At 39.6% G+C, this 16,884-nt stretch overlaps 1 protein-coding gene across 6 annotated transcripts in view; it reads right to left on the reverse strand.

Moving 5' to 3' along the window:
* KPNA1 (karyopherin subunit alpha 1) overlaps positions 1 to 16,884 on the reverse strand; it is an 89,741-nt gene that overhangs the window by 18,347 nt on the left and 54,510 nt on the right. For all 6 annotated transcript variants that reach the window (XM_055383801.2, XM_004036173.5, XM_019023573.3 and 3 more), the window contains exons 6-9: positions 10,570 to 10,701; positions 8,785 to 8,873; positions 8,345 to 8,444; positions 6,380 to 6,543 (exon numbers count right to left, since the gene is read on the reverse strand). In XM_055383801.2, the coding sequence (XP_055239776.1) occupies positions 6,380 to 6,543; positions 8,345 to 8,444; positions 8,785 to 8,873; positions 10,570 to 10,701 (485 nt within the window). The remainder of the gene's footprint in view (positions 1 to 6,379; positions 6,544 to 8,344; positions 8,445 to 8,784; positions 8,874 to 10,569; positions 10,702 to 16,884) is intronic.

Consider the following 16,884-nt stretch of genomic DNA (forward strand, 5'->3'; position numbering starts at 1 on the left):
CAGCCTTGCTCACTGCTAGCGCAGCAGTTGGAAATCAACCTGCAAGGCTGCAGCCTGGCGGGGGGAGGGGCATCTACCATTGCTGGGGCTTGAGTAGGTAAACAAAGCAGCCAGAAAGCTCGAAATGGGTGGAGCCCACCACACCTCAGCAAGGCCTACTATCTCTATACACTCCACCTCTGGGGGCAGGGCATAGGCTGAACAAAAGGCAGCAGACAACTTCTGCAGATGTAAACGTCCCTGTCTGACAGCTCTGAAGAGAGCAGTGGTTCTCCCAGCATAGTGTTTGAGCTCTGAGAATGGATACACTGCCTCCTCAAGTGGGTCCCTGAACCCCGTGTAGCCTACTGGGGGAACCAGCCCCCAATATTTCAATGTAGGTTCTTTTCTATTTTCTCTAAGTGTTGACCGGTCTAAGAAATAAAGAGAAAGAGTACAAAAGAGAGAAATTTTACACCTGAGTCTCCGGGGGTGACATCACATGTCGGCAGGTTCCGTGATGCCCCCAAGCCACAAAACCAGCAAGATTTTATTAGCGATTTTCAAAGGGGAGGGAGTGTACGAATAGGGTGTGGGTCACAGAGATCACATGCTTCAAAAGGCAATAAAATATCACAAGGAAAATGGGGGCAGAGCAAGATCACAAGGCCAGGGCGAGATTAGAACTGCTGATGAGGTTTCATGTCCCACTGTACACCCATTGTCACTGATAAACATCTTAACAGGAAACAGTGTTTTCTAGAGCAGAAAACCGGTCTGACTAGAATTCACCAGGCTGGAATTTCCTAATCCTAGCAAGCCTGAGGGCACTGAAGGAGACCAGGGCGTATTTTATGCCTTATCTTCAACTGCAAAAGACAGACACCCCCAGAGCAGCCATTTTAGAGGCCGCCCCCTGGGAATGCATTCTTTTCCCAGGGCTGTTCCTTGCTGAGAAAAAGAACTGAGCGCTATTTCTCCTATTCGCTTTTGCAAGAAGAGAAATATGACTCTGTTCTGCCTGGCCCCGCAGGCAGTCAGACCTTATGGTTATCTCCCTTGTTCCCTGAAAATCACTGTTATCTTGTTCTTTTAGAATGCCCAGATTTCATATTGTTCAAACACACGCTTCACAAACAATTTGTACACATAATGCAATCATCACAGGACCCTGAGGCAACATACATCCTCAGCTTATGAAGATGACAGGATTAAGAGATTAAAGACAGGCATAGGAAATTATAAGAGTATTGATTGGGGAAGTGATAAATGTCCATGAAATCCTCACGATTTATGTTCAGAGACTGCAGTAAAGACAGGCATAAGAAATTATAAAAGTATTAATTTGGGGAACTAATAAATGTCCATGAAATATTTACAATTTATGTCCTTCTGCCATGGCTTCAGCCGGTCCTTCCGTTCAGGGTCCCTGACTTCCCGCCTAACTGGGAGACACCTCCAAGTAGGGGCCGAGAGACACCTCATACAGGCGGGTGCCCCTCTGGGATGAAGCTTCCAGAGAAAATATCAGGCAGCAATATTTGCTGTTCTGCAATATTTGCTGTTCTGTGGCCTCTGCTGGTAATCCAGGAAAACAGGGTCTGGAGCGGACCTCCAGCAAACTCCAACAGACCTGCAGCTGAGGGAACTGACTGTTAGAAGGAAAACGAATAAGCAGAAAGGAACAGCATCAACATCAACAAAAAGGACATCCACACCAAAACCTCATCTGTAGGTCACCAATATCGAAGACCAAAGGTAGATAAAACCACAAAGATGGGGAGAAACCAGAGCAGAAAAACTGAAAATTCTAAAAACCAGAGCACCTGTTTTCCTCCAAAGGATCGCAGCTTCTCGCCAGCAACGGAACAAAGCTGGACGGAGAATAACTTTGACAAGTTGACAGAAGTAGGCTTCAGAAGGTCGGTAATAACAAACTTCTCCGAGCTAAAGGAGCATGTTCTAACCCATTGCAAGGAAGCTAAAAACCTTGAACAAAGGTTAGACCAACAGCTAACTAGAATAAACAGTGTAGAGAAGAGCTTAAAAGACCTGATGGAGCTGAAAACCATGGCATAAGAACTTCGTGACGTATGCACAAGCTTCAATAGCCGATTCAATCAAGTGGAAGAAAGGATATCAGTGATTGAAGATCAAATTAATGAAATAAAGTGTGAAGACAAGATTAGAGAAAAAAGAGTAAAAAGAAAAGAGTTTTCAACCAAGAATGTCATATCCAGCCAAACTAAGCTTCATAAGTGAAGGAGAAATAAAATCCTTTACAGACAAGCAAATGCTGACAGAGTTTGTCACCACCAGGCCTGCCTTGCAAGAGCTCCTGAAGGAAGCACTAAACATGGAAAGGAACAACCGGTACCAGCTACTGCAAAAACATGCCAAATTGTAAAGACCATCAATGCTAGGAAGAAACTGCATCAATTAACGGGCAAATTAACCAGCTAACATCATAATGATAAAATGAAATTCACACATAACAATAATAACCTTAATTGTAAATGGGTTAAATGCCCCAATTAAAAGACACAGACTGACAAATTGGATAAAGAGTCAAGACCCATCAGTGTGCTATATTCAGGAGACCCATCTCACGTGCAGAGACACACATAGGCTCAAAATAAAGGGATGGAGGAAGAGCTACAAGGCACATGGAAAGCAAAAAAAAAGCAGGGGTTGCAATCCTAGTCTCTGATAAAACAAACTTTAAACCAACAAAGATCAAAAGAGACAAAGAAAGCCATTACATAATGGTAAAGGGATCAATTCAAAAAGAAGAGCTAACTATCCTAAATATATATGCACCCAATACAGGAGGAGCACCCAGATTCATAAAGCAAGTCCTTGGAGACCTACAAAGAGACTTACACTCCCACGCAACAATAATGGGAGACTTTAACACCCCACTGTCAATATTAGACAGATCAACACGACAGAAGGTTAACAAGGATATCCAGGACTTGAACTCAGCTCTGCAGCAAGTGGACCTAATAGACATCTACAGAACTCTCCACCCCAAATCAACAAAATATACACTCTTCTCAGCACCACATTGTACTTATTCTAAAACCGACCACATAATTGGAAGTAAAACACTGCTCAGCAAATGTAAAAGAACAGAAATCACAACAAACTGTCTTTCAGACCAGAGTGCAATCAAATTAGAACTCAGGATTAAGAAACTCACTCGAAACCGCACAACTACATGGAAACTGAACAACCTGATCCTGAATGACTACTGGGTAAATAACGAAATGAAGGCAGAAATTAAAAGACGTTCTTTGAAACCAATGAGAACAAAGACACAACATACCAGAATCTCTGGGACACATTTAAAGCAGTGTGTAGAGGGAAATTTATAGCACTAAATGCCCACAAGAGAAAGCAGGAAAGATCTAAAATCGACACCCAACATCACCATTAAAAGAACTAGAGAAGCAAGAGCAAACAAATTCAAAAGCTAGCAGAAGGCAAGAAATAACTAAGATCAGAGCAGAACTGAAAGAGATACAGACACAAAAAACCCTTCAAAAAAATAAATGAATCCAGGAGCTGGTTTTTTGAAAAGATCAACAAAATTGATAGACCGCTAGCAAGACTAATAAAGAAAAGAGAAAAGAATCAAATAGATGCAATAAAAAATGATAAAGGGGATATCACCACCGATCCCACAGAAATACAAACTACCATCAGAGAATACTATCAACACCTCTACACAAATAAACTAGAAAATGCAGAAGAAATGGATAAATTCCTGGACACATACACCCTCCCAAGACTAAACCAGGAAGAAGTTGAATCCTTGAATAGACCAATAACAGGCTCTGAAATTGAGGCAGTAATTAATAGCCTACCAACCAAAAAAAGCCGAGGACCAGATGGATTCACAGCCAAGTTCTACCAGAGGTACAAAGAGGAGCTGGTACCATTCCTTCTGAAACTATTCCAATCAATAGAAAAAGAGGGAATCCTACCTAACTCATTTTATGAGGCCAGCATCATCCTGATACCAAAGCCTGGCAAAGACACAACAAAAAAGAAAATTTTAGACCAATATCCCTGATGAACACTGATGTGAAAATCCTCAATAAAATACTGGCAAACCGAATCCAGCAGCATGTCAAAAAGCTTATCCACCATGATCAAGTTGGCTTCATCCCTGGGATGCAAGGCTGGTTCAACATATGCAAATCAATAAATGTAATCCATCACATAAATAGAACCAACGACAAAAACTACATGATTATCTCAACAGATGCAGAAAACGCCTTTGACAAAATTCAACAGCCCTTCATGCTAAAAACTCTCAATAAACTAGGTATTGATGGACCATATCTCAAAATAATAAGAGCTATTTATGACTAACCCACAGCCAATATCATACTGAATGGGCAAAAACTGGAAGCATTCCCTTTGAAAACCGGCACAAGACAAGGATGCCCTCTCTCAGCACTCCTATTCAACACAGCACTGGAAGTTCTGGCCAGGGCAATCAGTTAAGAGAAAGAAATAAAGGGTATTCAATTAGGAAAAGAGGAAGTCAAACTGTCCCTGTTTGCAGATGACATGATTGTATATTTAGAAAACCCCATTGTCTCAGCCCCAAATCTACTTAAGCTGATAAGCAACTTCAGCAAAGTCTCAGGATACAAAATCAATGTGCAAAAATCACAAGCATTCCTATGACAAAGGGCTAATATCCAGAATCTACAAAGTACTTAAACTAATTTACAAGAAAAAAACAACCCCCTCAAAAAGTGGGCAAAGGATATGAACAGACACTTCTCAAAAGAAGACTTTTATGCAGCCAACAGACACATGAAAAAATGCTCATCATCACTGGTCATCAGAGAAATGCAAATCAAAACCACAATGAGATACTATCTCACGTCATCATTAAAAAGTCAGGAAACAAGAGATGCTGGAGAGGATGTGGAGAAATAGGAACGCTTTTACACTGTTGGTGAGAGTGTAAATTAGTTCAACCATTGTGGAAGACAGTGTGGCGATTCCTCAAGGATCTAGAACTAGAAATACCATTTGACCCAGCCATCCCACTACTGGGTATATACCCAGAGGATTATAAATCATGCTACTACAAAGACACATCCATGTTTATTGCGGCACTATTCACAATAGCAAAGACTTGGAACCAACCCAAATGTCCATCAGTGATAGACTGGATTAAGAAAATGTGGTACATATACACCATGGAATACTATGCAGCCATAAAAAAGGATGAGTTCATATCCTTTGCAGGGACGTGGATGAAGCTGGAAACGATCATTCTGAGCAAACTATCACAAGGACAGAAAACCAAACACTGCATGTTCTCACTCATAGGTGGGAATTGAACAACGAGAACACTTGGACACAGGGTGGGGAACATCACACACTGGGGCCTGTCGTGGAGTTGGGGGCAGGGGGAGGGATAGCATTAAGAGAAATACCTAATGTAAATGATGAGTTAATTGGTGCAGCAAATCAACATGGCACATGTATACCTATGCAACAAACCTGCATGTTGTGTACATTTACCCTAGGACTTAAAGTATAATTTTTAAAAAAGAAAAAAAAAAGAAATAGCTAAAATATATAGTAGTCTAGTGACTAAAGAATACAAAGGATTACTTCCCAGATTTTGAATGATGTACTTCAGACTCCTGCAGCATCATACTGCCATTAATTCACATTAGCACTACATTACTGATCTGCATCCAGTCTGTACCCTGCTATAATCCCAGAGTTTTGTATTTTGTATTAATACATTATAACTATCTAATCTATTCCAAATGTCATGTTTGAGACAATGTCTCTTTGCATCTACTTTGTACTTTAACTCCCATACCTTGTAACTGTACCATTTCTCCATTATGTTATCACTTTCATTTTTTTCTTCTGTAGTATCTAAAAATTTGATTAATACAGTCTCAAATTATTTATGTCACGAGTAAATCTTCAACTCCGTTATCAAAAGCATCACAGAGATGATAAAGCAAAATAAGACTGAATTTCTGATACTTGTCTAAAATAAGCTGTAAATGAGACAGACAGATAAGGAATGACTATTTTAGTGGCAGTATGCCTTCTGATGTCCGGTGGTTGATCTCAGGCCATCCAGTATGAGCCTGGAACTACACATATCAGAGTTTTCCCAATGTTTCTGCTAAAGGCCTGCTAACAGCAGAGGACTAAGAGGTTCTCTATAAGCCTCAATAAAACAAGACAAACAGATCTGACATCAAAATAAACAAGTAACAAAAACAGTAGCCCAAAGCACAATAAATCAATTATCATGTACAATCAATTAATATTTAAGTATTAGCAGCTAGAAAACTAGTACCAAGGGAAAGAAAGTGGACACACTTTCTAAAAGATATCTTACATCAGCAGTTCCACAAGTCTCCTACATACTCCCGCATCAATGACCGCTTGAATTTTATCATTGGGTCCATCTGATAGATATGAGAGGGCCCAGCAGGCATCAGCCAGTACATCAGTGTCACTGACAAACAGCAACCAGGAAAGCACATTCAGACATGGAGAAACCTGTAAAAGGAAAATGATGATTATGAAATTCAATAGACTAAAAGCCAGAAGTGAGGTGAGATACTCAAGAAGGCAACCAGGCATATACTTGGTGACTTCTAGGGTGATTTACACTTCTAAAGATGAAGCAGCAAGTACCTAAGTGGCATTTCCATCTTTGGCAATGTTGTCAGTGATCTTGCACTAATCTGTAGTCAAAGCCCAAGGAAAATAATTTCAGAGAGCAAAGTTTTATATACATCAATTCTTGGAGTGAGACTCCCTATCAAAACACATTCTTTGTGGACTAAACAGGTAAAGGAACTTTCACAAATGTGAAAACTAGGAAATTCTGTATTTTAGATACTTTGTGAAAGACCAAAAATGCTAAGGTTTTGTTCAGTGAAAAATGATTCCAAATTAAAAACAACTACAAAAATACCCATTTATTTTAATATCCAGAATCTGCAAGAAATTCAAATCAGCAAGAAAAAAAACAATCCCATCAAAAAGTGGGCTAAGGACATGAACAGACAATTCTCAAAAGAAGATATACAAATAGCCAACAAACATATTAAAAAATGCAGCCGGGCGTGGTGGCTCACGCCTGTAATCCCAGCACTTTGGGAGGCTGAGGTGGGTGGATCACCTGAGGTCTGGAGTTCAAGACCAACCTGGCCAACATGGTGAAACCCCGTCTCTACTAAAAATACAAAAATTAGCCGGGCGTGGTGGTATGCGCCTGTAATCCCAGCTACTCGGGAGGCTGAGGCAGGAGAATCACTTGAACCTAGGAGGCGGAGGTTGCAGTGTGCCAAGACCACACCACTGCACTTCAGCCTGGGCAACAAGAGCAAAACTCCATCTCAAAAAACCAAAAAACAAAAAAATAGATGTTGGCATGAATGTGGTGAAAAGGGAACACTTTTACACTGTTGCTGGGAATGTAAACCAGTATAACCACTATGGAAAACAGTGTGGAGATTCCTTAAAGAACTAAAAGTATATCCACCATTTGATGCACCAGTCCCATTCCTGGGTATCTACCCAGAGGAAAAGAGGTCATTATACGAAAAAGATACTTGTATACGCAGGTTTATAGCAACACAATTCACAATTGCAAACACACGGAACCAGCCCAAATGCCCATCAATCAACAAGTAGATAAAGTCACTCAGGACTGGAAAACCAAACATCAGATGTTCTCATTCATAAGTGGGAGCTAAGCTATGAGGACGCAAAAGCGTAAGAATGATACAATGGACTTTGGGGACTCAGGGAGAAAGGGTCGGAGGTGGGTGAGAGATAAAGGACTACACACTGGGTACAGCGTACACTGCTTGGGTGTTGGGTGCACCAAAATCTCAGAAATCACCACTGAACAAGTAACTCATGTACCTAAACACCACCTGTTCCCCAAAAACCTATTGGAAAAAAAAAAAAAAGAATCTCATGGACTCCCAAAGAACTCACAGACCACACTTTGAGAACCATTGTTTTAAGAGAACTGAAAGGATAGTCTCCTAATACAGTATACTAATGTATGAAGCCTAATTTCAACAAGCTTTACAAATTCTTCCTTCATGCTATGCTTTATTTGCAGTCCCATCGTAAATGTGCACCTTCAAGCTATGCTCTAAATTTGCTTTTTAAATAATAAAGAGAACCAACAAAAACAACAACAACCCTGTTTCTCCAAAAACAGATAAATTCTAACATTTTAAATTTTAACAAAAATTATCTTCCTGTTCACCTTACCATTGGTCGCAGTATTCTTTTAATTGTATTTTTTCTGCCAATGTCCCAAAAGCATAGTCCTTACCTTTGCAAATTCTGGAGGTGGACTTTTCCCTCTACAGAGATTAGACAAAGCCCATACTGCATTCCGGGTCATGGTCAGGCGGTTTTGCTTTGAAAATAACCTAAAAGCACGATGGTACAATGGTAAACTATGTAACAGACAGTGATTATCTGATGACATAAATACTAAATAATAATACTTTTGATAAAGAGATGTCTTCAGATAGCTTTTCTCCAGAACATTAAAACTTCATTAATTCTGATGCAAGTAATTCAGAATTCAGAATTTTGGCACGGAAAAAGATAGGGTGCTTGAGGAAATGATCTAAACAAGAAAATATCTGGAATTAAAAATAACACTAGAAAATCCAAAATGATTTCCAAACATGTAATCCTTTCTGAGGAATCTCTTACATTTTTATTCTCAAAAGAAAAAAAAGGAAGAAGGAAGAAGAAACTTACTGCAAAAGAGGGGGAAGGATATTGCAGTCTAAGACATAGTCCCTGCACATGGTACTATCTCCAGCAATGTTGCCAAGAGCCCAGACTGCCTGTGAAAGAATCATTCATTAATAAAGGTTACATAGTTTAATTCCCTCATAATTCTTTCAGATGCCAGTATATCACAATAACACGTTCATCAGAGAGTCAAATGAAATAGTTGTAGGATTGGGGGAGGAAGATAAATAATATCCTAAAGTGTACAACAAACAGAAGGTATTCGGTTTATTAAAGGAAAGAACTAATTCATTTTTGGTTTTGTTTTTTGATACAGAATCTCGCTCTGTCACCCAGTATGGAGTGCAACACAGTGAAACTCCATCTCTACTAAAAATACAAAATTAGCCGGGTGTGGTGGCAGGCGCCTGTAATCCCAGCTGCTTGAGAGGCTGAGGCATGAGAACTGCTTGAACCTGAGAGGCCAAGGTTGCAGTGAGCCGAGATTGAGCCAATGCACTCCAGCCTGGGTGACAGGGACGGACGGAAGGAGGGAAGGAGGGAAGGAAGGGAGGGAGGGAGGGAGGGTAGGGAGGGAAGGAAGGGAAGGAGGAGGGAGGAAGGGAGGGAGGGAGGGAAGGAGGGAGCAAGAGAAGGAGGGAAGGAGGGAGGGAGGGAGAGACGGAGAGAGGGAGGGAAGGAGGGAAGGAGAGACGGAAGGAAGGAAAGACGGAGAGAAGGAGAGATGGAGAGACGGAGAGAAAGAAAGACGGAAAGATGGAGAGACAGAAAGAGAGAGACAGAAAGACAGAAAAAAAGAAAGAGTATTTTCTTGCTTACATAAGAAAACAGTGAACAAAAAGAAACTTGTTTTCTGTACTTTGCTGCACAAAAGTGGCAAAGACTAGCCACTTTCTTTTTTTTTTTTGAGATAGGTCTCGCTCTGTTACCGAGGCTGGAGTGCGGTGGTGTGATATCGGCTCACTGCAGCCTCAGCCTCCTGGAGCTCAAGTGAACCCTCCCACCTCAGCCTCTCAAGCAGCTGGGACAACAGGCGTGTGCCACCATGCCCACCTACTTTATTTTCTGTAGAGACTGGGTTTCGCCATGTTGCCCTGGCTGGTCTCGAGCTCCTGGGCTCAAGCAAGCTGCCCACCTCAGCCTCCCAAGTGCTGGAATTACAGGCAGGAACCACAGCACCTGGCCTACTTTCAACACTTGAAATTTCTACAAGAAAAAACCTCTATTAGTAACTGCTTACATGGCTAAAAAAGTACATATACAGGGCTTAAAGAATGTCAGGTTTGGAAGGGGAGGATTATTTTATGTGTCTAAGAGAAATTCTGCCTACAGTCACTAAGAAATTTTCTATTTGGTTAAGACTAAATTTCTAGAACACTCCTTTGTGACAATCCATAGATTACCAAAGCCAACTGGTGAAACTCAGCCCCTTATTATGTTGGGAAATTTTTTGTTTGTTTGTTTGTTTGTTTTTTGAGACAAAGTCTTGCTCTTGTCATCCAGGCTGGAGTGCAATGACGCGATCTCGGCTCACTGCAACCTCCACCTCTCGGGTTCAAGCAATTCTCCTGCCTCAGCCTCCCAAGTAGCTGGGATTACAGACACGTACCACCATGCCCGGCTAATTTTTGTATTTTTAGTAGAGACGGGATTTCAGCATGTTGGCTAGGCTGGTCTCGAACTCCTCGTGATCCACCCACCTTGGCCTCCCAAAATGGGATTACAGGCGTGAGCGACGTGCCCAGCCAAAAAATTTCTTTCACCTGCTTCTTTTTGTTTCATTTTTACCTGTTCCTGGACATCTTCAAACTCTGAGCTGAGCAACTCTATGAAGATGGGCACAGCTCCTGCCTGAATCACAATCCGGGTCTGAAGAGAATTTCCTGAAGCAATATTTGTCAGTACCCAAGCTGATTCAAACTATAAAGATAAAAATAATTTTCATTATCTTTTTAGAATGTAAAAGTTTGTTTACTTATAACAGTAACATTTTCTGTACATGAAAAAAAGATTCTGAGATCATTATTTGCACATAACCTATCAGTTGAGTACTATATTAACTTTAAAAGAAGAATATCCAGAAGAAATACCTCAACCTAGAAGAATATTCAGGGTGTCTAAAATTTCAGTTCAAGAAAGAGTAAACATGACACCATAAAAAGAATGAGAGAGTGTTACATATGCTGATATGGAATGATCTCCCAAGATATAAATGAAAACAAAATGCAGTGTACATTAATATGGCATTATACCATATTTTCTAAAAGCGTTAAAAAGGAATATATGCATTAATTTACTTATTGCACAGATTATCTTCAGAATGAGTTAGAGGAAACTAAATACTTGTTGCCTGCATAGAAAGGTGATGGTAACTAGGGAATAAGGATGAAAAAGACACTTTTCACTGGAAAGCTTTATGTGCCTTTTAGCCTGTACCATGTATGTTATCTAATAAAAAAGATTTAAAAACTTCTGTAGAATGGGCAAAGTAAAATGGGGAGAGAATGTTAGTGTGAAACATAAAATACAGGCACAGTGAAAAAAGGCAAAAGGTATCAAATGATAAGTAGGTGAAAGGAGTTAACAGCACATAATGAAAAGAAATGACAACCTCAAAGAATAAGAGCTTCCAATAAATGAGAGAGCTCCAAACCAAAATACAGAGACAGGACTTTTTGGGCATTCTTAATAGGGAGGGAAAAATGAAGGTAAACTGACTAAAGGTTGATATATAGCATTACAGCACTGGTAAACAGAAGATATAAAGGAAATTATGGCCAACAAAAAATAGAGCATACTACTAAAATGTATCTCTAACACTAACTTGACTCTTTAGCTTAATATTGAGAAATCCAATAATGAACTCTTTTCTATTTAGTTAAGAGTTCTTAATTACATTTCAGGTTGTTTCTTCCACCATTCTGTCTTCTATTTAATAAAGCACATACACAGAAAAAAAGAAAAATTCCATGGCATGTCCTTTAAATCAGAGAAAATAACAAGTCATCATCAAATGACCTGTGATTCTTCTAAGCTTCCAGATTAACTAAAAGGTAGCTGTCAGGTAGAAAACTAAATTCATTAATCTTTGGGAATAGAGGAAGACAGGAAAATGGGCCATCTGATCAAATCACGTTCAAAGCTATGTTAATGATAGAAAATTCATAGCAGAAGACACATAACCAATGGATGTTCCAAAGAAAACTATAAAAGTGACATACATGAGTGAGGTAAGGTGGTTTAGTAGCAGCAGGGAGGCCCAGAGTAGGAGTACTTCGGTTAAAGAGCCCGTATCTGGTCCCTTTTTGTTACAACAAAAATTCTGGGGACTTACAGATTAAACCCCAGATATCATGAAATAAAAATTCTTCCCATATTCATCTCTATGATTAAATTACTAATGAAAGCAACACTCAGACCCTTTCAGTACGTCTGAATTAAAACTTGACATTTGTACCGTACTTTATATTTTCTTTTTTTCTCTTTTTTGAGACGGAGTCTCACTCTTGTTGTCCAGGCTGGAGTGCAATGGCGCGTTCTCGGCTCACTGCAACCTCCACCTCCCGGATTCAAGTGATTCTTCTGCCTCAGCCTCCCAAGTAGCTGGGATTACAGGCATGTGCCACCACGCCCGGCTAATTTTTATATTTTTAGTAGAGACGAGGTTTCATCATGTTCGTCAGGCTGGTCTTGAACTCCTGATTTCAAGTCATCCTCCCATCTAGGCCTCCCAAAGTGCTGGGATTACAAGCATGAGCCACCGCACCCGGCCACTTTATATTTTCAAAGTACTATTCACATACTCGCAGATGATCCCTCCAACAACCCAGAGATGTAAAGTATCTGGCTTTTCTTGTGTACAAATGAGGAAACTATCTGAAAAAAAAATCCAACAATCTGACTAATGACTCGAGTAATGTTACACAGTCAAAGACAAGGACTAAGTTACAGCCTCCTAATCTAATACATTATGAAGCCCAGTCATAGTTTCCTGAAACGTAATGCTGACCCAGAAATATTTCATTTGCTTGTAGTTTGGATATCTAGTTCAAGAAATTTTAAATAACAGTATGCCAGATTATTTATACTAAAAAAGAAAAAACAAGTTCACCTAAGATGTAGTTTCTTTTGCTTACTAGGAAAGTTAATTTGTAAACCAGAGTCATATGATGTAAGTATAAAAGCAAACTGTCCCACCACAAGGCAGGCTCAAAGTTCAATAAACAGTCACCAGATACTGCAAACATAAAGTCAAATAAATGAAAACTGTAAGGAAAAGCAATCTGGAAAAAAAATAAGATCAGAATACACACCATCTGTATACAAGAAAAAGATTACAGTGAGATTTGGATGCAAAAGAAATTATAATAATAACCTGGGTATACAGGGATATAGTACAGAGTTATTGGTGAGAAAAAATTACTTAGAATTCTAATTGGTGCCAGCGTTCAAACTGCTATTTTGAGTTTAGCACCAAAGAGCTCAGGGGAAATGAGGGAGAATTCCAGAAGCTACACAAGTTAATAAAATAGAGAAGCAAAACAATTCAAGTGACAATGACTAAGAAAATGAAAAATGAATAACAGCCTGAATACAGATGGTAAAAAAGAGAAATTATTACATCTTAGCAAAAGAATAACATGCCAGTTATGCTTATCACTAAGTAGTACACAATGATGATAACCTCTCAATGCAATTCAGGAATGAAAATCAAGAACAGTTTTGCTATTATTGGGGACAGAAGTAGATGGGTAACTGTAACAAGAGGACCACTGAAAATACAACTATATTCATGCATTAATAAGGCAATAAAACACACACACACAGGGTGCTGATTACTTTGCTGTTTTCACTTTGTGAAAGCTAATCAAGCTGTATTTGTGAAATTTTCTACACCCATCTATACATGTGTGATATGTATGTATGTTTATGCAGGTATCCACATATGTATGAGAGGAGGGAGTAAAAAACAGAATTTCCCTGAGTATAAGCCTCTGTTAATGTTAGAAGAAGTAACTGCTAAACGTATTTAAGTATATGTTTTTAAAAAATTAGATGTACTTTAAACTACATAACTTCCCTTTCATCATAGTCTGTACTTTAAAGCTGTATTCCACTGAGATTTGCCATCTATTTTTTTGTTTTTTCTAAATGTTTCAGCCTTGGGTACTAGATGAGAATTTAACATGAAATAGTTGTGAAATGGGAAAGCCTAGAATTGATGGCAAACACATATGCATAAAGTTATGATAGAAACAGCCAAAAAAATTAATTAAAGTAAGCAACCCTGTTACCAGGAAATCATTAACCTGGAAAAAAAAAAATCTAAGAAATGGTATTGCCTGAAGTAACAAATGGTGGCCAAATAAAATCTTCACTTCTTTTGTTGTTTTAAACTACTATATTCTTAATATCCAAGAATGGCATCATACAAGGAAACAAGCTATCATGCAGCTGTAACTACTTATAAATTTTAATTCCACTCATTATTTTTCACTCTCCTGAACTGACTAAATAAGGCTACAACTGAAATCTGCACACTGAAGGTTTGATGTTTTCTCTCTTCCCTTTCTTAGTCTCTACCTTCTGGCGCTCAGTTCCTTAAATAAGGAAAATGAGAATCCAAAGCTGAAGTACTTCTGACCTCCTATCAAGTTTCCCACTCCAGGTTGAGGTACGCCTGGTTCCCTTTCTCCATTTGGATCAGGACTCTGTTGCTGGCCACTTTGCCGGTTCCACTCTGGTTCCTAGCAAATGCCAGGCTCACCTGGAGAGCAAGTGAAAAGAAAGGCTCACATCAGAAAAATAAACCCAGATAGCAAACTCTGCAGAGAACAGTGCCTGAGTCATCTGAGCAACTTTCCAGGAAAGGCAGAGAGATCAATGAAGATGGGAAAAGACACAGGAGGATGAAGGCTTACTGCAGTTTATCACATTAAGCTTTTAGAGGGGACAAGAAAGGCAGAAAAGGGGAAACTAAGCCAATGTAATTCAAATTTACAACTTTTCAAGGATTATCTGTCCAATATTTGGAAATAGAAGGCAATATATTTATTTCTAGCTATTTTTATAAACTTCTGTAAGAAAGTTTGGGAATGCCACATCTCAGCATTGCAAAGGACAGTACAAAGATACTGGGCCTGGACTCAAAGAAGCAAAAAAGTAGGCTCACAGACCATGCCATAAACCAGACCAGTCTCACGACAAGGGCTCAAGTCTATCTGAGACCTAGATGTCACTGAGCTTGAGAATGCGCTTAGCTAAAAGCCATTGTCTGCTTCCAAAATCCTAGATTTCACCCATGTTCACCTTCAGCACCTGGGTAGCAATGCTCAAAGCAGGCACTTTTATCTCCCTGGTTTGAGGTACCTTACTGACTTGGGAAGCCAGAAAGAACATAAAAAGACCCTTCACTAGGATTCACAGTTATCTATGGAATGAAGAAATTAAGTTTGTCCACAAGATTTATTAGTGAGCTGAGCCATCAAATTTCCTCTTGGCACCACATACCATGACTCTCCTTCTGGAAGAGAAATGACAAAAGCCCTATTCCAAAAGTGCATTATTCAAGTTCTAGTAAGCAGGTAAGAGTATCAGGGATAGCTTACATCTGTGTGCTCTCCAAGAAGGCAGAGGAAGGAGTAACCTCCAAGCTTCCCAGAGCATGTCTGATTATTTGAAAGCATGGCAGATCATCAAGTCTCCTGGCTTTAAGGTCTCTCTCGATATACTTGCCCCCTTGCTTCTGAGGCGGTCAAAGGTCCCCACTAGTCACAGTGGAGAGAGAACACCACGGTGTCCTTAAATGTGCACATAAAAAAGCTAGAGATGGCCCTTAGATAACAAACAGTTGGTTATTTGTCAGAGTTAGGACAGCTAAGACTATCCTCATAAAATCATGAGGTTATCACTTCCGGAGGAATCATTTTGCAATATTTCAGCCTAATTATTAGTTTGCACAAGGGTGGAATCTGGGAGTTTACATAGAAGCAAATTAGAGATTTCTGAAGGCTTTCATCTTCAGATGTGTTAAAATACAAGTTCCAAGATTACACAGTAATGAATTAAAAAAAGATGTAGAATGTCTTAGCCAGAAGAGGGTACTGTCGGAGAATGTACTTGCACTTTTTAAGGAGTGCAAGGGAATGCAGAGATGGGGAAAGATCCATTTCTCCGACTTTTTTCATTTTAGATCTGAAAGGTTATATACCATCTATATTTAATGCATAAAAGAACTACCACCTAATAAAAACCGCCAGATCAAGGAGTAAATTCAGTATCTCTCATCTACTCTCATTCCCAGAGACAGGAAAGAAACACTTTTTTCAGCATGAACAAAATAATTTTCCCTACCTCCCTCTTCCTACAAAGCATTTCAAATGATAAACTGCAGTAAGGTTCCTCATTTGGTCCCTCTGGTTCTCGGCAGGTTGCTTAGGGGATCAGGCTCTGTTCTCTGCAGTGTTGGTTGTCTGGATTTCCTTTTATCCTGAGAAGAGTCTCTCTTCCCTTGCTCTCAGGGTGAACGTGATTATTTTTCAGGTGTCTGATGATCCTGGCCTTACATGGGGACCAGAATTACAATCCAGGAGGCAGCTAGCAAAACAGAACCTTAATTCAAATGACCATGGGAACTGGTAAGTGTCAAACTGGAGAAGAAAAACTGATGTGACATTGAAGTACTCTACCTTTTCTGGATTTCTTGTTTTTCCTCTGGAAGGAACTCATCACCGCAACAAAGAGTGTAAAACAAAGAGAAAGAAGGGATAGGAGGAAAGGAGAGAAAACATCAAGGCAAATCATCAAGTTGTGTGAATAATCTATAATGGTGTAGACAGTAAGGAACCTGGGGACAGGAGCTATCACTTAACAAAAATGCCCCAGTGTCTACATGGCTCCAGCCTTAGAGTAAAGAACAGTACACAAGGGACGGGGGATATCTTTGATTAACTAGTTTTTGGCAAATATTTACGTAGAAAGATAATCCCATTTTGTGATCAACTTGGTACCTAACCAATTTTTATAGTTGCATAGTCTCAGGGCCCAAGCCTTTGAGATTAGATCCTACAGGTGAGAATTTAGGGATCACATATATTTGTTACT

The sequence above is a fragment of the Gorilla gorilla genome, chromosome 2 (genome assembly GCF_029281585.2).
Source record: "Gorilla gorilla gorilla isolate KB3781 chromosome 2, NHGRI_mGorGor1-v2.1_pri, whole genome shotgun sequence".
Lineage (NCBI taxonomy): Eukaryota > Metazoa > Chordata > Mammalia > Primates > Hominidae > Gorilla > Gorilla gorilla.